A 24,594-nucleotide genomic window follows, 5' to 3' on the forward strand; every position below is an offset into this window, starting at 1 on the left:
TGAAGTACACTGCTTTACTGTGTTCAGAGTAGACATAGAATGCAGCCTTTTACATGTATTAAAATTAAACTAACTGTAGACAGTCCTCCTTAAATATGAAATTACAATAACAAAAATAACTTTTATCCAGTCTGAACATGGACTTATTAAACATCTGGATGCAAAATCATATGTAACATTTATAAAAACTGTGTCTGTCTTAACACCATTAAAGTAGCTGCCCCTCACGTCTTGTGACATTCCTGGCATCCATCTGCTTGACCATAGGGCAAATTAAGCCACCTGATGTCGTGCTGCAATATCTCTGTATCTGTTGCTCCTGCAAAATTGGGACAATTTAGGTTCATACTTACAGATTAGTGTGATTTTGCTCTACATTCTGTAAAACCTTTTTCCATTCACCACTTTCCAGTTGATTTTGTGTAAACACTGCAGGAGAAGAGGTTGCCAGGACATTCCATGTTACTTTTTTGTGTCTTGACCTCCCACAGATGACAATGCAGAAACCTTGGCAAAAGAAATACAAGTTTCTCTTTACAAAACAATCTAAGCTTGTATGAAATAATGTGTGCAACTTGTAGCCCACCTGAAAAGTGGATTGGGCCACCACTCCGTCCATTCCACTGGCTTAAAAATCCAGCTTGCTTCTGGCACAGGACAACTCAGCATGGACGAATTTGAAATTTGGTTCATAATCCTAAGATAGTTCTGAGAGCCAGTAGCTACTTGAAAACAATCCAAATAAAATAAATCTAAATCAAATGATACAATATGTGGGATCCACAGTTGTAGTCAATCGCTACCTGGTGGGACCAAGACATCCAGATGGGTTGCAGACTATAAGGCTACTAATATCACTGAAGTATCTGCCATCACGTTCTGAGAGCTGACAGCATTTTAACAGGAAAATAACCTGTTGTCTGTTTAGTCAGTAATAGTTTAGGTTTGTATTTTAGTATTTTATAGAGTTTCAGGCATAAAGTCTTTTCCTGAACATGTGTTGGAAACATTTTCTCTTTAGATAAGTTCGTCTCAGATTAACAATAAATGAAACATGGAGTGCAGTCAGCAATCTCCTTTGATTATAACGAGTGCACTCAGGTTCAGTCAAAAAAACAAGCAAAGAAAAACAGTCTACTCTCTTTAAACATCTCCTCATCTAACCTGTGACTTTCCACTCCTGGGAAAAGTAACAATTTGCTAATTGCTATTGAAATTTTAATACCATAATTAATCACACTTGCACCTAATCAATAATAAACTGACCCAAAGTAGTGAATTCCTGGTATTCATTACATTTACAATGTAGATACCTGGTGCATGTTGTCCAGTGGTGAAATATAACGAAGTATTTGTACTTTGTTACTGTACTTAAGTACATTTTTACATATGTGTACTTTACTAAAGTAAAAATAATAGTGCATACTTTTGATATTTTCTCTATTACATTTTTCAGTTATTATCTATACTTTCTACTCCACTACATTTCTACAATGTGTGCCGTTACTCGTTACTTTTTATTATCAAAAATTTGCCCACACAAAGACATGGATTGCATTGGTGCCTGGGAAGTTTAAACCAATCAGGTTTAACTCTATCCTGACAGCAGAGGGCGGTAGAGAAGCCTCCTCAAAGTTCATACTTCACAGTTTGTATAAACACCATATTGACAAGTTTATTTGGTATTTTGAGGGTTAATTAAGCCAAATTAGTGACAATCCTAAAGTATCCTAAAGACTAATCTGGCCAGACAATAATATTTCATTAAATAAATAGAAATCTGGGCAGCACTGTGCATTAGTGTTTTTCGCCTGTCTAGTGGTCAGTGGCTTGTCTTTCAGTAGAGATGGTGATCACAAGGCACCATTTAACATTGTGGTAAAGGCTCTTGTCTTTCTCGGTTGTTAGATTAGTGTTAATGGGCAAGTTTTCTTGTTTTTTCATGAACCTAGCAAATGATCATATTCACTTTCCTCACTGTAAGATCTATAACGTTACCTTTGTTGACTGGTTCTTGCGTGGCATGCAAACTTTGTGCCTAGTCTGGGGTTAAAAAGTATTGCGTTTTTTTTTCCTATACTGTTATCAAAAGAGCACAATGCTTTGCATTGACTTGTTTTAGAGTTAAATGAACGATTTAAAGATTTAACCAGTTCTCTTAATTGGTTCTCTTTAATGGTATTAACTTTGCAGATAATCCCTGATAGTTAACTTGTCAACCACATAATTGTAAGTTACAGTGTGAACAGTGTTACAAAGGGTAAGGACTCTAAATTCACCATCCTTTCCAATAAACAAAAGTTGTTGCTTATAAGTATTATTAGTAGTGGCACAGCTTTGACATTGAGAGACAACCCATTGTGTGAGTACTTTTACTTTTAATACTTAAGGTACATTTAAAAGTACTTACATAGATACTTACTTACTAATAACTCCTATGGTTTTGCAGCCACGACTGTGCCCTGCAGTGCATTACACATATATTGTATGCAAACATACAACAGAAATTTAATATATGGTGAAAGAGGGACCTTCACATTTACCATATATTGCCTTGACATAAATTTTCCCCCAAAAATATTGTTCTGTGATTGGTGGTAGAAAATCAGGATGACTGATTTTATCTACAGTAATATGAGCCTGTCAGGGGCAGATGCTTAAAAAGAAAGGACGAAGGAAGCGGCAAAAGATGAAAGTCTGGTGTGCTGCAGAGCAAAGGAAAACTCATTTTGATGGGGTCTTGACAGGCAGTCACCAATAACCCTGATCCCCTGAGGTTGTTTAGTTTAGTTTCTATCTGTGATTATAGTTAAAGAAAATGAACTAAAACCAAAATCAAGCTGTGAACTCTCACTATTTAAGTGACTTTGTTTTGATTCATTTAGTTGGCATTCTCCCGCCCTCTTAATCTGTGAGTTTTGATGCGCAGCCATTTTTGTCAGGTGTGTAGTGGTGCCATATTCAATTCATTGTCCTACAATAATAGTGTAATTAATAAATAATTAATAGTGTTCCATGGGATTTTTAATCAAGCCCTTATTTATACTTTTCCAAAAATGTGTCTGACCTGTTTTCAGCTCTCCTTTGTCTGCATGTTGCTGGTTTGGTGAGCTAACAGAGCCAGGTATTTTTATACTGACATCATGTGACCTTAGTCAAACAAATGAAAACGTAACGTAAGTTATCTAACGTCAAGCTAGCTTGATGTCATGGTCTGCTTGGAACAGCAGATGGACCTTGGTCAGTTTTTGGTCACTTTTTCACAGTTTGTATAAACACCATCTCCTGGTTCGAAACCCAACAGGGACTGTGGGATATTGGTCAAAATGCAAGTCTGAAATATATGTACTTACTAATGAGTATATGTATTAACTTTATGCATTTTAAAGTCTTGTTTTTAATTTTATATAGTTAATCTATATAATATATATATATATATATATATAACATTATTTTGGTTTGTTTTAATTTCACCCAATACACATGAATGGAAAAAGCTGACAAAAGACCCACTGTTGCTCCCAGTTGGCTGAGCAAGGCTTTGCAACTGGTGCATAGTCAGCACAAGCCAGCTTTCATGTTAGTACCCAAAACCTCACTTTAACATTAATTTCTCATTTACTAAATCAGGTAAATCCGGCTTCACTCGGCCCTGGCTGCCCGGAGAATTTTCCACAACTTTCTGTGTGGAGTTTACATTTTCTCTCTTTGTCTATACGTGGCCCTGTGGTGACCTGTCCAGGGTGTACCCCTGCCTTTCATGTGAAGAGAGCTGGGATAGATTCCACCAGATCCCTGTGACCCTAAATACAAATAAGCGAGTACAGATAATGAATTAATGAAATATAAACCTTAATATCTCTATTGTGTGGACTTCAATATTACCTTATCTTCCAGTCATCTTTGCAAGTTAATTTTACAAGCAAAACCTAGGGGTCAGTGTAAGCAGCCCTTGGTTTTGTCTCTTGTCTTTCACTTGTACAAATGAACTGGGCAAATATTTTCATACATATCACCGAAAAGCCACAATCCAAACAGCTCATCTAAAACTAAAAGCTCAATCTCCATGGTAAAAGTAAGTGATCAGTTCCATTTATTGTTATATTTCCAAAGTAATGTGATTAGTCAGAGCAGCACTGTAATGAGGTTTGTACAGTCTGCCAAATGTAGCCTATTAAAATTATATGATGTTAGAATCTGAAGCTGATTAAAACACTGATCTTGATATTTGTTGGGAAAATTTGTGTATTGTGACACAAAACAAAAATAAGATGCTTATAAAATAATAACAATTAAGCCATTTTCATTGTTCACATGAAATAATATACCAACCCAAAATAGCGGTTCTTAGAAAAACTATAAAATCACAACATTTCCTGGCGATAGTTCATGTTTTGTCAAAGCAAGACTGCACCACTGATCATGTAACACAAAGTATTTCCCACATAGGCTAAGAGCTTAATAGTTGATTATACAAGGTAAAATACTCCACCCATCCATCCATCCATTTTCTATACCCACTTATTCCTTAACCAGGGTCACAGGGATCTGCTGGAGCCTATCCCAGCCCTCTTTCGGTGGAAGGCAGGGGTACACCCTGGACAGGTCATGACAGGGCCACATAGAGACACACAAAGAGAAACAACCACACACACTCACACTCACTATTATGGGCAATTTTAGAGTACTACTCCACCCAATTTAAATAATCAATTTAACAGCTATGCTAACAATCAATTGCAAATATCACATTCACTGTACTAACAGACTCTTCTGAGCTGATTTATGACTATCACTTCCATGGTGTTGTTAAAGATAACTTGGCCGTTGGATTCCACACTACAGTCTGGTTGCCGAAGAAAATCTAAGACACCAGCTTTCAGCTCAGCTGGAGCCGTTTGACTGAAGTTCACCAGCTGAGTAAGAAAATCGAGCAGCAGCTCTCCCTTCTCATCCCCTTCAGTGAAACATTTGGTGATATCCATTTCAGATGGCAGCTCATAGCTCTGGTAGCTCAGTCCCTTGGAGTCCAGGATGGTTTTGATGTCTCCAGTAGTCACACAAGGACCTCTTTCCCCTTTAAAGAGTTGGTTCCTGTACTTCTGCCATAGCTTTTCCCAGCCACTAGTCGCTTGAACAGATGGCATGAAAATAAGACAAAGAATTTTATGCACAGTGCACAGAATGGAACAGAATGTCAGAAAACCTTTTTCCTTGTGCTGCTTTTCACAGGCTACAATAACCACTGTCATAGTATTTTCTTACTGATCCACTAACCGGTCATTTGGATGATCAGTAGCTTCCCGTTCTTGTTGAGGAGACTATGGAAGAAGTTGATGGTAGCTTCAGGATCCTTCACAAAGTACAGCATCTGTTGATTTCACCACAGATAATCAGTGAGCTGGTAACATTGGTTACTTATTGCAAACCAAGATTCAGTGAACTGGGCTCAGCCTTCTGGGTTATCACTATGGCCCATATCCTTTCTTTGCACCTGTGCACTAAAGAGAAATTCATCTATGCCGACCCGGACTGAGCCCTCCTCGCCCGGACTGAGTATCTCAATTTCGTCCGCAGCTCAAGGACATGCAAGCTGTTTCCTTAGAACAGAACCGTTCTTGTGTGTGGCCCACAGCCCAGAGGGCTGCACCCAATTCACAGAATCTTGGATTACAATATGTAACCAATGTTGTGTTTCATTGTGGTGCAGCCCTCTGGGCTACCACTATGGGTCAAAGCGATAGCCAGAAATGCTTCACGCCTCACTGGGCCTGGCAACCCAGGAGAAGAGCCAGAAAAAAAGGAATTGTCTAGGCTCTGCCGCGCATTCCACATAACATGCCAGAGTGTGCACTGGGCAGAGAAGGTGCAACGCAGTTTCCTCTGCGGATGAATGGGGTGGACAAAAGAAACCGTCCAGTGTGATCACTGTAGATCTGAATCACCACATGTTTTTATGGTGTTAAACGCCACATTTCTCTCCAGGAATAACCGGAGAAATGACAAAACCATGGGGAGAGGGCCTGCAATGGAAGAAACACCATTGATGATGATGACACCCCGACAGAGCGAAATCTTTCCATGGAATCTTCTGTGGGGGAGATGCCAGAATGTGTCACAGAAGTGGAAACCATGATGCTCTGGCCTGCTCCGGAGCTATCAGAATCACTTCCAGATCCTCCTCCTGAATCCAAGCCAGCAGCTGAGAGATCAGGGGGATCAGAGTGAATGCATAGAGAAGGCAAAGAGGCCATGGCCAATAAGCAAAGGCATCTATCCCCAGTGGTGGGTTGTTCTTTGCCCACATAGCGAACCAATGGTCACACCATGTTGTCGCAAGCTGCTAAAAGATCCACTGACACCTGTCCAAACCTGCTCCATACCTGAGCCACTCTCTTGGATGGAGACGCCAATCCCCCGTGTGAGGACTGCCTCAGGACATAATGTCTGCGGCCACGTTGTATTCACCTGCAATGTGCACCACTTTCACGGAGAGAAGATATGTGTGAGCTCACAGCAACAGGCAATGAGCAAGATAGAGCAGACGTTCTGATGGGATTAATTGCTGTGAGGTGTCACCAAATGAATATGACCTAGATGTGTCTGTGGGCCAGAAGCTGGATCAGCATCAGCAGCACCAACCTGTATCATGTGAATGAAGTCAGCTTTCTTGGTCATCTTCTTTTCTTTCCAGTGCTCTTCAAACTCAGACGCAGTCGTCTGGTTCCAGGTAAATTTGATGTAGTATAAACCTGGTTTCTGTGACACTGCAGCTGCAGACAGATAACAAATAGATACTTTATATCAGTGTATTTGAACAAAAAACTCTTACAGTGTGAAAAATTACTTTCTGTGTTGTTACTGCATGTTTTTTTCTTTCCAGGAAAGTAAAACTCAGAAAACACTCCTCTTCACTATTATTGAAAATTTTGTGTATTAAAAAGTAAACACTGAAATACTGTTGAAATATATTTTCTATACTCAGCATGTTTTAGGCTATAATACTTGCAATTGAAGTTGGGTAATTTGCTGCTCTGCTATCAAAACCAACAAACTTGCTTGTGCTGTATTAAACTTAAACATTAAACTTAAACTTAACATTAAAACCAGTGGATACCACTTGGCCCAAAGCCCTGTCCATTTCAAAACCATTAGGCACAGAAAAAGTAGAAAAACACACTTTAACAGGAGTAAAATATCAGTGAAAATAAACTTTAAAAGCTGTTTTCCGGTAAAGGAATTCTTGGCATTAAACGTCTGTAGGTTGTATCTAATGATGAAAGAAATATATGTGGATAAATATGTTTCAGTTCTTTTGGTACTAATTACTAATTAACTATGAGCCTTTCTCTGAGAAAGTCTGTAAATCACAGAAGATTCATTCATACTTCACAATATCCCCCTGAAAGCATAAGAGTCACTTTGAAATGTATTCTGATTATTAAGAGATACAAAAAGAAATAGGAATATACAAGGTGAATGTTCAGAAACTTATGATGCGTGAGAATGTGCGCCTGCAAAGATTGTACCTTTATAATTATGGAGCTGCTGGCTGTTAGGCTCCACCACCTCATTATCCACTGTCACCCCTGGGTGTTTCTGATGGATCTCTGAAAGTATCTCTAGGTCCATCTGACCTACAAGAAGAAATACAGGTTTTATTTAAATATTTACTTACCATTCACAAAGATGCCAGGTAGTGCAGATTTGTGAGGGACTATCTTTTGTAACTATTAGTGACCAACAGTTGAATCTAGTACTTCTAATTTATCTGACCTGTCATGTCAGTTTCACAATGGAGCTATGTTACAGATTACCTGTAGATAATAGACAGTATAATCCATTATAATGGATTGTAAGTTAGTATTTATTCTAATCAGGAATATTCAACATCTGTCCACATCACTTCCTGTGCTTCATTTATACCTGGTTACTTCTCAGGTTCAATAAATCCTAAAGCAAAATTACCTGCTGTGGCTAAATTCTATTTAAAGTAGATCATTTATAAAATGTAATTTGTGAGAAATGTGCCATTTGCCACTTGTACTTAACTAAAGGATCTGGATACATCTTGCACCACTGGTTATGTTATGTTGGTTGACTAAATGAAGACTTTGGGTACTGTTGGAAAGGTCAAAATGTTATTTCCAAGTAGTAGGTGGTTTTAATCAAATTCACTGAATTGCATAGCATCACACCTGTCCATCATTCGATCATGTTGTGTCACACATGCTTTCATTGTGTAGAATCAAATTGTGCTGAATCACAATGATTGGGGTATGAGTGCATCGTAGCACATCAGTAGTTGCAACAGTGTATTGAGGTAGGTGTGGTATCTTTCTCAACACCAACCCTTCAACAAACCCTTAGAACATAAGTTCAGCAGTGAATATGTCCTTTAGTATGTGTTGTAGCAGACCTAAGGCAGGGATATGTTCACATTCCAAGACTGAAGGAGGAGTTTTATCCTCCAGGGAATTTATGGCTCTAAAACCTTTAGTGACCTACTAAGGTAAACAACAGGAAGTGGCACATGTTATGCTTCTGCCAGGTTTTCCCCCTGGCAATCACCACTATTCGTCTCACCTGTTTCCAAGTCACTCACCTGCACCTACCGCTACCGCTCCTGTCGGAGGAAATCCAGCGGGCGGTTTGCTACCGGGACATCTTTACCTCCCTCACGGCGTTTACTGACATTCTCCTGGGTCCCGAGGGTCGCCTGTCTCAGGAGGGGACCAACTGGCTAGTCTACCACGTCCAAGATCTCAGGTTGGTTCTGGAACAGTGCCTAGATCAGTGCCTTCCCATAGAGGGGGCATGGAGAATTTGTGACTCCGCCGCCCTATTTCTGTGGCCGGGGTCGCCACCAACAGCTTCCTGGTCGGATTTGCACCCTCGACAACAACAACCGGGTCGCCACTGTCGGGGAGAACCTTCCACATCATGCTGCCCAACCACCTGAGCCTCGGCCCCGGGTGACTCCCCGCCGACGTCGCCGCAAGTTAAAGGGCCAGCAGCCAGAGCCAGAGTTCCTCCAGCAGTCCCAGCCCGAATCGTTCCAGCAGTCCAAGCCCGAGTCCATCCTGCAATCCGCGCCCGAGTCTCTCCCAAGCCGCCCGAGCCCGAGTCTCAGCTTCTCCAGCCGCCCGAGTCCGAGTCTCTCCAGCCGCCCGAGCCCGAGTCTCAGCTTCTCCAGCCGCCCGAGCCCGAGTCTCTCCAGCCGCCAGAGCCCGAGTCTTTCCAGCCGCCAGAGCCTGAGTCTCTCCAGCCGCCAGAGCCAGAGCCTGAGTCTTTCCAGCCGCCAGAGCCTGAGTCTCTCCAGCCGCCAGAGCCAGAGCCCGAGTATCTCCAGCCGCCAGAGCCAGAGCCCGAGTATCTCCGGCCGCCAGAGCCTCCAGCGTTCCCAGAGTCGTCTCCAGCGTTCCCAGAGCCACCGAGTCTCAGGTCGCCGCCCCTGCGGCACAAACCTGAGATCCCTGAGTCGCTGCTGCCGCGACCGCTGCCAGAGCATCCCCTGCCGTCTCAGCAGCAGCTTCCTCAGCCGTCTCAGCAGCCGCCGTCAGAGTCCCCCGAGCTGTCACCACCAGAGTCCCCCGAGCTGCCGCCGCCAGTGTCCCCTGAACCACCACCTCCGCAGCTGTCACCACCGCTATCGTGGTCTCCAGAACCGCTGCCTCCGCAGTCTCTACCGCCGTGGCCGCGGTCTCCGGAACCACCGCCACCGCGGCTGCTGCCTCTCCACGGTCCCCAGTCTCCTCTGTCCCCAGTTTCCACGGTCCCCTGTCCTCAGGAGGGGGGTCCGGCCCCCAGGAGTTGGCTGTGGAGAGGGGGGTACTGTTACGGTTCTGCCAGGTTTTCCCCCTGGCAATCACCACTATTCGTCTCACCTGTTCCCAAGTCACTCACCTGCACCTCATCTGCACTCTCCCTCACACATAAATACGCTTCTCACACTCCCGTTCCCCGTCCGATCTCGTAGCTAATCGAAGTGAGACACGGACTTCACTCCCCGTGGTTTCCAATACTTGTTCATATGATTCCTGTTCCTACGTTCCTGCAAATAAAGATACTTTGAGGACAGCACTTACCTTTGTGTCAGCCTGGTTCCGTTACAGCACAGCCCTCTCCGCCAAAACCTGCACTGTCAAGGCTCCATTTGACAAAGAGCAGACCACAGGCTCTTACTAAGAGAACTCCTCTTAACAAATAGACTCCCCTGCTCCCTCCTGGCTGTTAATACCTTAATACCTTAAAACTCCCTTGTAGAAAGGACTTGAAACCAATGCAATGACAATGAATTGTTGTTGTTATATTTCTACTTTGATTGCTAAGTACATGGAACATGTGTGACCAGACTTATGCAGAGCATCGCTGTCAGACTACGGTGTGATATAGAAGATGTGCTATTGTTTATCTGTCAGTCATGCTTGTTGTTAATCCATATACCTGTGGCAGGTTTTATTGACGCTCATTTATGTTGTTGTTGAACTATTGACTCTGGTTAGTTGCTAAGTTTGTCATGTGTTTGAACTTTGCTGGATGGAAAAAGAAATGATTGTCCCATTTTAGAAAACATTCTTAAAAACTTAAAGAAAAGATTAGTCTCTCAATTCACACAGACCAGTGAGACTGCACCATCACAGTCAGGGAACTGTGAACCAATCACGAGCAACGACGGAGCACCTCCTAGAACAACCACATTGTGTCATGCACAATGATGGACCAACCAGATGGATTAGCCACCCAGCACAGCAAGACACAAAAAGACAGTACACACCCAGATGTGCAGACAGACTTTCTGATTCCTCAAAATCCCTGCAAAATCGTAAAGATTCTCTGGAGACTCAGAAACTCTGAAAACCTTCTCGCTCTGAGAAAAAAAAAGACCCTCAGAAAGAGATCACTGACAGATGATGAGGTAGAGAATGCTTTTATTGCCCAAGCACAGGAGAGACCCAAAGACATCCTCCCTGGCTGTCTTGCAGGAAACAGCTCACCTCCAGCTGATCAGCCCACATCAACGAAACTCCACGGGACAACCCTGCAGCAGCCAGATGGAGAGTGACAAAAGACAATGAACGGACTACAGGCCTGCAGCGGACGTCTTCGGGGAACGCCTATGTATCTCCTGGAAAACCGCTGGCAGACTGCAGTTGGACCAACCCGCAGCGAAACGGACTGAGCCTCAGTAAAGTCGAGGTCAGACAAGTAACCCATGGCTGTGCTGGTTGTCTCACACTGATCTCAGCTGGTCTCCATATTTACTTAGAGCTTCTTGCGAAACACCTACTTTTATACTGTTATAATGCTTTAATTGTTAATTCATCCAGTTTCTCTGACCAATTCTCCCTCTGTTTCCCCCTATGTAAATAAATAGACATCTGTTACTGGCATTATCGATGTTATTTCACACAGTAAATACGTCACTGAATCGGGAGAACTCTCATTCAGATTGTAGACTGATATCCTGTATTGCTCATTAACTGACTGGTTGATCCGCCATCAAAGGATCTGGTGCCACAAAATTATGAAGATGGTTTATGATATTCATAATTCCTAAACCAGACATAATAACACATTCATGTTCAATACATGTATATATTTATATTTGCTACAGTGTTCTTACCGGCTCCACTTCCAACTCCTATGACATTTAGATGGGACTTTCCATCTGCAACACTGAGGGCAGAGCAGAAAAAAGAAAAACATTTGGACTTTTCAGAACAGTCCAGTCTTCATCTCCAACCTGCCAAATGTGGGTCAGATTTTTGGGCTGGTAACTGTCAATTCTGCCTGACACTTGGGTATGTGACATGTTTTGATCCAGTGTCTGAAGAATTTCCAAGCACAGATGCATCGACTGCTACTGCGACATGTTCTGTCATTCGTGTCTGATTAGACCATTAAACTTTCTAATTTAGCTGTGAGTCTCCAGACTCCTCTCTGATCTGCCTCATAGACAGTCACATGGAGTAGAGAGTTTAGTTTGGTTCTCTGCTGCCTGACATTCACCTCCTACAGCTTATATCAACGGAGAAAAATGCAGGACGAGACAAACACTCACTAATTGTCATTCACAGTTATGCACACACTGTTCAGCTGGTTCATCTATTTTAATTGTCACTTATTTGATTTAGTGAGTGAAAGAACAAAGAACCTACATGTTCTTTTTTAGGATGGACTTCAGGCGTCAACAACTGGCACTGCTGACTGTTTTCAGCAGCACTGACAAAGACAGTGTATGTTGGCTCATCTGCACAGGTTACATCACTTTATTGTTTGTATGCTCATGAGCTCATCACTGTCTAAACAGTGAAAAGAATTTACATTGATAAAACAAATGCATGATAATTAGTTGAACTTGGCTCATGAACCTGCTCTTTAAAGCCTGAATGTTTGTGATAAATAGTTTCCAGTCAAAGAGGCAGAAACTTACTTTCAACCACTGGGGAACATTGCTATAACAATACATACACAGGTTTCTCAAAGTTCTGTCTTACAATAACTACAAGATGATCCTCCTAAGTGTTGCTCAGTAGTTTCTCATACTATTTGTCATGTTAACCCCACTCCAGGACTTGGTTTTTTCAGATCTGGTTTGTAATCAGTTCTATCCAGACAGGTAATGCTGTCTTTAGATGTCGGACAAAGACTGTGACAGTATGTTGATATCACTGAAGTAATCAGACAGAAGTGTGTGGTATATTACCTGGTCAATATGTCTGGCAGAATATTATGGATGAAGTCCTGCATACACTGATGCTCAGAGGAACGCTGCAGGAAAAGTCGGAAGGCTTTTTCGTATCTGCTGTCATCATTAACCAGACTCCTCAGTGGAGATGCCATGGTACAAAATCTGACAAAACAAACAGCAAATATTTACATCAAGAATAATCTGCAAAGTCTGTGTGAGTAATTTTGTATTTTTAACAGATATTTCATTTTAGCAAAACGGATACTTCAGAAGCTTGGGTCTGATATGAGGCTTTGGTCCAGGACCCGGACTAAAGGACTCCCTGCAGTTTACATGTGGACTATTACGAATGCATAAGTGTGAAAGCCAAGAGCTGCTTTAAAATGCATCCTCATTCAGAATACAAGAAGAAACAGGATATACATTGTTGCAGTGAAATACTGAAACTATTTTAGGGGAGATTGTGAATGTATAATTGTGGTAAATGAAAAGGTGTACTTGTAAAGACTGTACCTTTATAATTATGGAGCTGCTGGCTGTTAGGCCCACAACCTCATTATCCACTGTCACCCCTGGGTGTTTCTGATGGAGCTCGGAGAAAGATCTCTAGGTCCATCTCACCTTCAGGCACAAATACGTTTTTATTTAAAACCACCTACTTACTTCTTGCAAATAACATTTGGACTTACTTTCCACCAACAGGCAAACTCTACATTCAGTCAACCAACATAACATAACCTAAGTTAGGTGTGCTATCCAGTGGTGCACAATGTGTCCAGATCCATATGTAAATTTCCATGTGTAATATTTAGAGCGATGTATTAGCTGAAATGGAAATGGAATATAGTAATAAATTTTAGTGTGTTGTCACGTAGTGTGTAATCACTGGAAATCATGAGAGTCATGGGATTTTCCTAATCCTAAAATGAGCCATTTAAATCTACACAGGGAGCAGATCTCCAATCACAGAGGAAGTCATGTTGGGCCACTTCGCACAAATTTCCTTTGAATAGGCTTTTATGTATCGTAACTCTTTCACTAATCTTGTGTTTTGGAGAATTACAAAAATATACTTTTCTATGTTTCAACACAAGCACAAATACACCAAGACTTAATGAAAAGACTTGAACCTTACTGTATATCTACTCAAGTCCTCCTTGTGTTAGTGCTTATGTTTTTAGATCGACCTAAAGACTAGAAGTCCAGTTGCTATGATCAATCTCTAGATAGCACAAAACTGTATCTCAGTTTTGTACTTAGTACACCTTAGAGTAAATGTCTTCAACTATTGATTTTTACATTGTTTCAGTCCAAATGGTTCACCAGATTTAATGATGAAAAGCAGTGATGATGATGGAAGGTAACAGAGTAACAGCAGAGGACGCTCGGCTATTTACAGTGTCCCATAGAACATAAGCTAAGTTCAGCAGTGAAAATGTACTCTAGTTTTACGTGACTTTGTTTTGATTCATTTAGTTGGCATTCTCCCGCCCTCTTAATCTGTGAGTTTTGATGCGCAGCCATTTTTGTCAGGTGTGTAGTGGTGCCATATTCAATTCATTGTCCTACAATAATAGTGTAATTAATAAATAATTAATAGTGTTCCATGGGATTTTTAATCAAGCCCTTATTTATACTTTTCCAAAAATGTGTCTGACCTGTTTTCAGCTCTCCTTTGTCTGCATGTTGCTGGTTTGGTGAGCTAACAGAGCCAGGTATTTTTATACTGACATCATGTGACCTTAGTCAAACAAATGAAAACGTAACGTAAGTTATCTAACGTCAAGCTAGCTTGATGTCATGGTCTGCTTGGAACAGCAGATGGACCTTGGTCAGTTTTTAGTCACTTTTTCACAGTTTGTATAAACACCATCTCCTGGTTTGAAACCCAACAGGGACTGTGGGATATTGGTCAAAATGCAAGTCTGAAATATATGTACTTACTAATGAGTATATGTATTAACTTTATGCATTTTAAAGTCTTGTTTTTAATTTTATATAGTTAATCTATATAATATATAGTGTATATATATATATATATATATATATATATATATATATATATAACACTATTTTGGTTTGTTTTAATTTCACCCAATACACATGAATAGAAAAAGCTGACAAAAGACCCACTGTTGCTCCCAGTTGGCTGGGATATATATAGATATATATATATAAAACTGAACAACAAAACACAATCCAACCACTCACAGAAGTGTTCAGTCTATATAAAATTAATACATTTGTTTCCATGTGAAATTAAATGTTCCATTTATTTCATATTTCCAAAGTGAAGTGACAATCAAAGCAGCAGTGTAATGGAGTTTGTACACTCTGCCAAATGTAGCCCATCAAAGATTATATGATGTTAGAATCAAATATCACATTCACTGTACTAACAGACTGTTCTAACTAAGCTGATCTATGACTATCACTCCAATGCTGCTTTTGAAGATAACTCTTCCGTTGGACTCCACACTACAGTCTGGCTGCCGAAGCAAATCTAAGACACCAGCTTTCAGCTCAGCTGGAGCCGTTTTACTGAAGTTCACCACATGAGTGACAAAATCAAGCAGCAGCTCTCCCTTCTCATCCCCTTCACTGAAACATTCGGTGATATCTATTTCATTTGGCAGCTCATAGCTCTGGTAGCTCAGCCCCTTGGAGTCCAGGATGGTTTTGATGTCTCCAGTGGTCACACACTGACTTACTTCTGTATTAAAGAGCTGGTTCCTGTACTTCTGCCACAGCGTCCCCCAACCAATCTCTGTTGAAACAGATGGCATGAAAACAAGACAGTCATGCTGGCAGCTCAATGAGACTGAATGTTGATTCTGAACTAATCACCGTGTGCATCATAAATATAGTTTGAAATAAAATAATAAATCAACTGACTGAATGGCCAACTCTGCCTTCCCTTCAGAAACATTGACAGCATGTGTGATAAAAGAAAACAGCCTCATCAACAGAAGAGATATCATGGCACTGACTGAAATATAATAAATGTTTTTATAGAATTCAGAATTTGCAGCACAACATGTTTGTTTTTCTACTTTCCGCTGTGAGAAATGTGCACAGTGTTTACCAGAATGCAGGAATGGGTTTTTCCTTGTGCTGCTTTTCACAGGCTACAATAATCACTGATCCACTAACCAGACACCAGGATGATCAGTAGCTTCCCGTTCTTGTCCAGGAGACTATGGAAGAAGTTGATGGTAGCTTCAGGATCCTTCACATAGTACAGCATCTGTTGATTTCACCACAGATAAAGAGCTTTTAACTGGATTCACAGAACATCTAATTATAACACTATGGTAGACACATGTTCTGATGGGATTCATTTCTGTGAAGTGTCACCAAATGAATATGACCAAGATGTGTCTGTGGGCCAGAAGCTGGATCAGCATCAGCAGCACCAACCTGTATCATGTGAATGAAGTCAGCTTTCTTGGTCATCTTCTTTTCATTCCAGTGCTCTTCAAACTCAGATGTAGTCATCTGGTTCCAGATAAATTTGATGTAGTCTAAACCTGGTTTCTGTGACACTAAAACTGCAGAAAAGCAAAAAAAAAAAAAATAAAAAAATAAAAAATCTACCATAGTATACCATATTACTGTATTTACACCAAAAATATTAGTGTCAAAAATCACATTCTGTATTGTTAATGCATGTGACATTTTTAGGGAAAGTAAAAAATTAACTCAGAAAACACTCTTCTGCAATATTTTTTCAAAATTCAGTGTATTAAATGCCCACCATATTAGAGATGCACAGAAAAAACAAAAATGAAGTCCATCAGACTCCAGTTTAAGTGCAAATTACACAATATCTTGTCAATATCATGAATATTTTGTGATAGCAGCACTGACATGATGGTAAATTACAGGCTAGGGAGCAGCAGACTTGGAGCTGGATTGTATTTACTGTTTTACTCCAAGACACTTCAGAAGCTTGGGTACTGATATGAGGCTTTGAGTCCAGGACCAGTGACTAAAGGACTCCCTGCAGTAATTACATGAATGACTATTACGAATGCATAAGTGTGAAAGCCAAGAGCTGCTTTAAAATGCATCCTCATTCAGAAATACAAGAAGAAACAGGAATATACATTGTTGCAGTGAAATACTGAAACATATTTTAGGGGAGATTGTGAATGTATAATTGTGGTAAATGAAAAGGTGTACTTGTAAAGACTGTACCTTTATAATTATGGAGCTGCTGGCTGTTAGGCTCCACCACCTCATTATCCACTGTCACCCCTGGGTGTTTCTGATGGAGCTCGGAGAAGATCTCTAGGTCCATCTCACCTTCAGGCACAAATACAGTTTTTATTTAAAACCACCTACTATACTTCTTGCAAATAACATTTGGACTTACTTTCCACCAACAGGCAAACTCTACATTCAGTCAACCACCATAACATAACCTAAGTTAGGTGTGCTATCCAGTGGTGCACAATGTGTCCAGATCCATATGTAAATTTCCAATGTGTAATATTTAGAGCGATGTATTAGCTGAAATGGAAATGGAATATAGTAATAAATTATTAGTGTGTTGTCAGTAGTGTGTAATCACTGGAAAGTCATGAGAGTCATGGGATTTTCCTAATCCTAAAATGAGCCATTTAAATCTACACAGGGAGCAGATCTCCAATCACAGAGGAAGTCATGTTGGGCCACTTCGCACAAATTTCCTTTGAATAGGCTTTTATGTATCAGTAACTCTTTCACTAATCTTGTGTTTTGGAGAATTACAAAAAATATACTTTTCCTATGTTTCAACACAAGCACAAATACACCAAGGACTTAATGAAAATGGACTTGAACCTTACTGTATATCTACTCAAGTCCTCCTTGATGTTAGTGCTTGATGTTTTTAGATCGACCTAAAGACTAGAAGTCCAGTTGCTATGACTCAATCTCTAGATAGCACAAGTACTGTATCTCAGTTTTGTACTTAAGTACACCTTAGAGTAAATGTCTTCAACTATTGATTTTTACAATTGTTTCAGTCCAAATGGTTCACCAGATTTAATGATGAAAAGCAGTGATGATGATGGAAGAGTAACAGAGTAACAGCAGAGGACGCTCGGCTATTTACAGTGTCCCATAGAACATAAGCTAAGTTCAGCAGTGAAAATGTCCTATAGTGTGTGTTCTTACCAGCTCCACTTCCAACTCCTATGACATTTAGATGGGACTTTCCATCTGCAACACTGAGGGCAGAGCAGAAAAAAGAAAAAAATTTGGACTTTTCAGAACAGTCCAGTCTCCATCTCCAACCTGCCAAATGTGGGTCAGATTTTTGGGCTGGTAACTGTCAATTCTGCCTGACACTTGGGTATGTGACATGTTTTGATCCAGTGTCTGAAGAATTTCCAAGCACAGATGCATCGACTGCTACTGCGACATGTTCTGTCATTCGTGTCTGATTAGACCATTAAACTTTCTAATTTAGCTGTGAGTCTCCAGACTCCTCTCTGATCTGCCTCATAGACAGTCACATGGAGTAGAGAGTTTAGTTTGGTTCTCTGCTGCCTGACATTCACCTCCTACAGCTTATATCAACAGGAGAGAAATGCAGGACGAGACAAACACTAATTGTCATTCACAGTTATGCACACACTGTTCAGCTGGTTCATCTATTTTAATTGTCACTTATTTGATTTAGTGAGTGAAAGAACAAAGAACCTACATGTTCTTTTTAGGATGGACTTCAGTCGTCAACAACTGGCACTGCTGACTGTTTTCAGCAGCACTGACAAAGACAGTGCATGTTGGCTCATCTGCACAGGTTACATCACTTTATTGTTTGTTTGCTCATGAGCTCATCACTGTCTAAACAGTGAAAAGAATTTACATTGATAAAACAAATGCATGATAATTAGTTGAACTTGGCTCATGAACCTGCTCTTTAAAGCCTGAATGTTTGTGATAAATAGTTTCCGGTTAAAGAGGCAGAAATTTACTTTCAACCACTGGGGAACATTGCTATAACAATACATACACAGGTTTCACAAAGTTCTGTCTTACAATAACTACAAGATGATCCTCCTAAGTGTTGCTCAGTAGTTTCTCATACTATTTGTCATGTTAACCACACTCCAGGACTTGGTTTTTTCAGATCTGGTTTGTAATCAGTTTTATCCAGACAGGTAATGCTGTCTTTAGATGTCGGACAAAGACTGTGACAGTATGTTGATATCACTGAAGTAATCAGACAGAAGTGTGTGGTATCTTACCTGGTCAGTATGTCTGGCAGAATATTATGGATGAAGTCCTGCATACACTGATGCTCAGAGGAACGCTCCAGGAAAAGCTGGAAGGATTTCTGGTATCTGCTGTCATCATTAACCAGACTCATCAGTGGAGATGCCATGGTACAAAATCTGACAAAATAAACAGCAAATATTTACATCAAGAATAATCTGCAAAGTCTGTGTGAGTAATTTTGTATTTTTAACAGATATTTCATTTTAGCAAAACCACAGCTTCTGTTGCAGATAGACCCTGTTTCCCATCACCTATGGGAGCTATCAGTCAAACAGAGTGGGGGGTCCTTTGGCGACAGTGTAAGGACTTGGAGGTTGGCTGCCACATTTGTTGTAGAAATCAGTACAATTTTGAGGCATCTGTACTTTACTTCAGTATTCCCATCCTTTTGCTACGTCATAGTTTGAGTTCAGTATATTTCAGAGGAAAATATTCTACTACATTTATTTTATAATTTCATTTACTAGTTACTCTTTGATGTGCCACTGAATGACTATTTCTGATGCTTCAAGTATATTTCATTGCTAATACTTTTAAATTTTACTCAATCAAAATTTGGCATACAGAATTTAACTTGTAACAGACTTATTACAATATACTGTGATATTTGTACTTTTATATTGCTAATATCAATGTACTAATATGATTTTAAGGCTAGTATTTCAAGATTTCTTGGGATTATTTTGACTCGCTCAGTTTATAAAACGAGAGTTACGCATGTAACTGCGGTTCTATGAATCCGGAATGACCACCAGAGGGCGGTGCTGCAAGTACTGAATGCTCCCTTCGCGCGTGCGCAGTTCGAGTAATTATATCAACAAAGTCACTGGGACCCCGGATGACCCCCAGAGGTGATATATTCCAGCGTCATCTGAGGCTCTTTTCCTACAGAATCTTCTCATGGGAACGCAAGGCTTCTGAGGGACAAGAGAGCTCTGGCAGTCAATTCAGGATTCATAGAACCGCAGTTACATGCGTAACTCTCGTTCTATTTCATCCTTCCTGACCTCCAGAGGGCGGTCCTGCAAGCACTGAATGACTTATATCAGCGAAGTCACGAAGAGTATCCACCTCACGGAGAAGATCCCAAGGCCTCTGGCCGGAGGACCACATCCAATGGCTGAGGGGTTACCACATTCATATATTCCAACGGCCAAACCCACAGCTGGAAACATCAAGGATTGGGGTGCCAGATCCTCCCTCCCAGTTGGGACAGAAGGTCTTCCCTGTGCGGAAGGCACGATGGCCTGCTGCGACAGAATTCGCGCAGTAGTGGTAACCATGGCCGTGACGGCCAGCAGGGGGCCACCAATAACAGTCCTGACCATCCTGAAGAACCCTCTGGAGTGTTGGAACAACTAGGGATAGCGGTGGGAAGGCATACAAGAGACCCCGAGACCAGGGATGGGCTAGAGCACCAGGGAAAACCAGAGGGGACAGTGTATCGACTCCTGCGAGGCAGATCCACCTCCGCCCTGCCATAGAGGCTCCAGATCTTGTTTAGCACCTCCGGGTGGAGATGCCACTCTCCTGGAGGGGTTTTTGCCGGGTCTCTGATGATGGTCGTTTTGACCAGGTTCGATATAGGGGGCCGGCATCGGAATTGCAACTCGTACCCATGAGTCTGAAGTGAGAGCAGCCCAACAGCTGTGCTGTTGGGTGAAGCCCCGACCGCCGACCCGGAAGTTTCATCCCCTGGCACCACGGCCCTTAGGGGCTTTGGGGGGGGGGGGGGGGGGGACGCTGGGCCCAAGGCTGTTCCGGCGAAGGACGGGCTTGATCCTGAAAGCCCCTGCCCACCCTCAGCGCCCGGTGATGCTGGTAAGGACCAGTACCACAGTGGGTTCTGTTCGACAGCTACTGCCTGGTCACCTGAGCCCGAATGGTGCATTCCAGCGCTTCCGATGCAGCTGACCCAAATAATTTTCCCAGTTCCACTGGGACACTACAGAGGACTTTGCGACACTGCTCCGTCAGTGCCGACTGTGCCAGCCATATCTGATGGAGAGTCTGGACTAGAGACAACATCATCCTACCCAGCTCACGGGTTAAGAGGGCAAAAGCCTGCAATGCTGCATCGCTGAATGCTGTAGCGTAAGTCGCAACTGTGCTGTCCGGCAAGGAGGCCGATAAGGCAAACATCAGGTGCACCAGTGAGTCTCCCAGACGGCCAGCACACGCAATGGCATCAGAGGCCCTTGTCACCAGGTCATCGGTGACTCGGCATTGAGGCCGTGGGCGCAGGGCCTCCTCAGGTGTCACAATGAGGTCCCTCCAGCAGGCATGTAGCTCCCCCGCAGATATTCTCTGGAAGGGGGGAACAACAAAGGCCGTATGGGGCCGTCCACATCTGAAGAAGGCACTCTGCGGGGTCGAGTCAACCTGCTGTGGGACCTCTATTTTCAAGCACTGCAGCGCCTTGCGCATAAGGTATTGCATCGAAGTGTCCCTGTGTCAGCTGCAACCAGAGGACACCGAACTCATGTCTGAAGCCCAAGAGGACCCCTCCCCAGAATCCTCCATAAACTGGGAAGCTGAGGCGGCCAATGAACGGACATCGTCCTGCCTATGCCCAACCAGGCATAGGCAGAGAGGACGGCGCTGCTGCCTCTGCCGGAGGGTCAGGATGTTGAGCTAAGAACACAGATCTCATCTCAGCTAATTCTGCTGACAGCCGGGCAACCCTCGAGGAAAGCCCACGTCCGGCTTTTGTCCTCTTCTTAGGGGAGGGTGTTGTAACCACGGGCTCAGCCAGGCGCCTTGACCGCCGAGGTGGCCCTAACGCCTCTCATCCTGAGGGGGGGGGGGTCACCCTCATCCCCCGGTGTCAGCAGTGCCAACCTGGCTAATCTCCGTGCACGAGGCAAGTAGCTGCAATTCATGCATGGGCTGTCAGATAAACCTTCCCCTTAGGTGATCCGGACCGAGGCAGGCCAGGCAGAGGTCGTGCTCATCATCTGGCTGAAGTATGTTACCACAGGTCGCACAGCAGTGAGCCCCCTCCATGCTGGGAGGCTTCACTGTCTGCAGTACAGATCACGCACATACATGATCGCATGCGCGATTCATTTGCAGTCGGGACGCGGATGCCTGAACATTTCCTGCTGTGACTGCAGCTGGGAGGAGGGGACTGCTGCGAGAGGACTGGGCCGCCTGTGAGGGCTTTGGGACGGAGGAGGGGCCCGCGGCTGCAGCTGATTTGCCGTCTTACTGTGGCAAATTGAGTGTAAGAACGGTGCAGTACAGACACAGAGTCTCCAAAAGTCTCCAGTAACACCAGAAAAAGTCGCCAGATTTGTCACTAGTCGCTTTTAAAAAAACATGTCGCTAGAGGGGTCTGAATACTCGCTAAATACAGCGACAAAGTCGCTAAGTTGGCAACACTGGGTTTCAGTTGTATCCCTTGTTGTTTTGTTTTTAAAGAAATCAACTGCAGCGTTTCAGCCCCAGCGAAAAAACGATGCGCCAAAAGCAAAGTGGGAGCGGGGAGCGCGAACGCTACCGTCACCAGTAAATGCTTGTGGTATTGATAACCGGACACGCCACTATGACCTGACCTCGGCAATCAAACCATTCAGCAAACAACAAGTGGGAGAGGAGAGCGGGAACGCTACCATCACCACCAGTACTCAAATCACTACTAATGAAAAACAACTACGGCGTCTTGACCGCAGCAAACAAACAATGCGTCCAACGCAGAAAAAATGGGAGAGGGGAGCGGGAACGCTACCGTCACCAACAAATTAGGCACTCCAAACAGGAAACAACTTTTTCTGGTGCGGTACACCCACAGCGAAAAAGCGCACAATTATTACCTCCTGGGTATGTTACAGCGTGAAATCCCCGAATCCACAGTCTCACGGAGCTCCCAGAAATTGGTGAGGAGTGTGCCGCTTGCTAAGCAACCTGCCCACCACGCGAACCGCGCGCGAAAAGAAAAGTGGAAAAGAGCCTCGGATGACGCCGGAATATATCACCTCTGGGGGTCATCCGGGGTCACACGTGACTTTGTTGCTAATTACTCAACTGCGCACGCGCGAAGGGAACAGTCAGTGCTTGCAGCACCGCCCTCTGGCGGTCAGGAAGGATGAAAGTACACTGTAAATAATCTTCTATGTAAAATGTTAGGTTTCTAGTCAGTAACAATTATTCTGTTTTTAGACGATAAAAGTTTACTTTATGAATACTTCATTAACTATAACAGTACTAAATTTGAGTACCTAATTACTTCACCTCTAAGTTGTTGCATAGCAGCAATAGTATAGCAAGCACTGGCCTACACAGGAAACAATGGAAACTTGACAGTTTTAACAGCTTTCTTTTATTTTGACAAGTCCATAGAAATCTCAATATAATCATTAGGTCAACCCCCCACACAACAAAGGGCAGTACATGTATCACAACACTCAGACAAAACTAATTAACACAGGATGAAATAGTAACTACATACATTGCTACAAACACACACAACAAAAAGACCTTGACCAAATAATGTGAACTCAAACAACAATAGTGGTCAAACATTGTTTCAGTCTAAGAGTCATGCTGAGAAATCGCATCAGTCCAAACCCCCTCCCCCTCTCAGAGTGTTAATTTACCACTAAAATGTGTATTATGTGTCCACTGTTCACATATAAACACTTTTTAGTGTTGATTTATCAACAGAGATAGTGCTCTGTATTATACATTCTCTATAGGCCAAATTCATAGGAACATGACTAAAAGAGCAGTCATGAGTGTGAAGTAGTGTTGTAACCAGTGGTTTATGTTTCAGTGGACTTGCTGTTTGCTACTAATGGTTTAGATCTACCTCTGTAATATTCACTCTAAGTTATTCCACCTGAAACTACACAATAAGAAAATTAAAAGGCAGGAATGGATAATTATATTTATTTATATTCTATGTATATCTCGATCTTCAAAAAATTCAGACTATAGACCTATGCAATTCTGTACTTGTCAATATAAGCAATGTTCAGTGAAGAATAAGTACAAGTACTGGCCTAATATAATTCAATATTTGTTTCTGTATACCTATCAGCCAAGTATACTTGGGTATAATTTTGTTTAGTATATCTTTGTTAGATACCTCAACAAAAATACCCTGAAAATATATTACCCTATTTTAGGATCATGACAGTTTTCACTTACAGGTGAAGAAGTGAGGATGTCTGAAGAGCTGGATTGAATAAAAACCTTCTGCTTCTTTTGCGTGTAGTGGCAGGTGTCAGACCAACTTTAAATACCCTCCTACTGGAGCGACCCCTTCTCTTTCAGAAGGCTGGGCCAGAAAAGCCCCAAAGGTAAATGAAATTACTGATCAAACTATGTGTGTGTGCACCTTGGATGGGTTTAATGCAGAGCACAAATTCAGAGTATGGGTCACCACACTTGGCCACATGACACTTCACTAAGAGAATGAGGATCAAATTGTTAGTTAACATGAGCATTTCAGGTAATCATCTGGATAATTGATGACCCTCAGCCCTCAGCACCATCTTGTTTTGAGAATTTGTCACAACATTTTAGTGCCAAATCAGGGACCATCCCAAACAGCAAGTTCTGAACCAGATCAGAAAGTATTGTAACATCTGTCCTGGATAAGGCAAACATGTGTCTGTGTAGCA

General features: G+C 42.3%; 1 protein-coding gene across 1 annotated transcript; it reads right to left on the reverse strand.

The window, feature by feature from the left end:
- Positions 1–2,358: 2,358 nt before the first annotated feature.
- Positions 2,359–24,265, reverse strand: LOC113123397 (histamine N-methyltransferase-like). Its single transcript, XM_026295423.1, has 7 exons — positions 24,119–24,265; positions 12,710–12,856; positions 11,627–11,679; positions 7,530–7,637; positions 6,643–6,773; positions 5,278–5,371; positions 2,359–5,131 (listed from the first exon to the last, which is right to left on the reverse strand). The coding sequence occupies exons 2-7, from the start codon at positions 12,844–12,846 to the stop codon at positions 4,761–4,763; spliced, it is 894 nt and encodes a 297-aa protein (XP_026151208.1). The 5' UTR covers positions 12,847–12,856; positions 24,119–24,265; the 3' UTR covers positions 2,359–4,760.
- Positions 24,266–24,594: the final 329 nt, after the last annotated feature.

Source organism: Mastacembelus armatus, chromosome 21, assembly GCF_900324485.2.
Source record: "Mastacembelus armatus chromosome 21, fMasArm1.2, whole genome shotgun sequence".
NCBI lineage: Eukaryota > Metazoa > Chordata > Actinopteri > Synbranchiformes > Mastacembelidae > Mastacembelus > Mastacembelus armatus.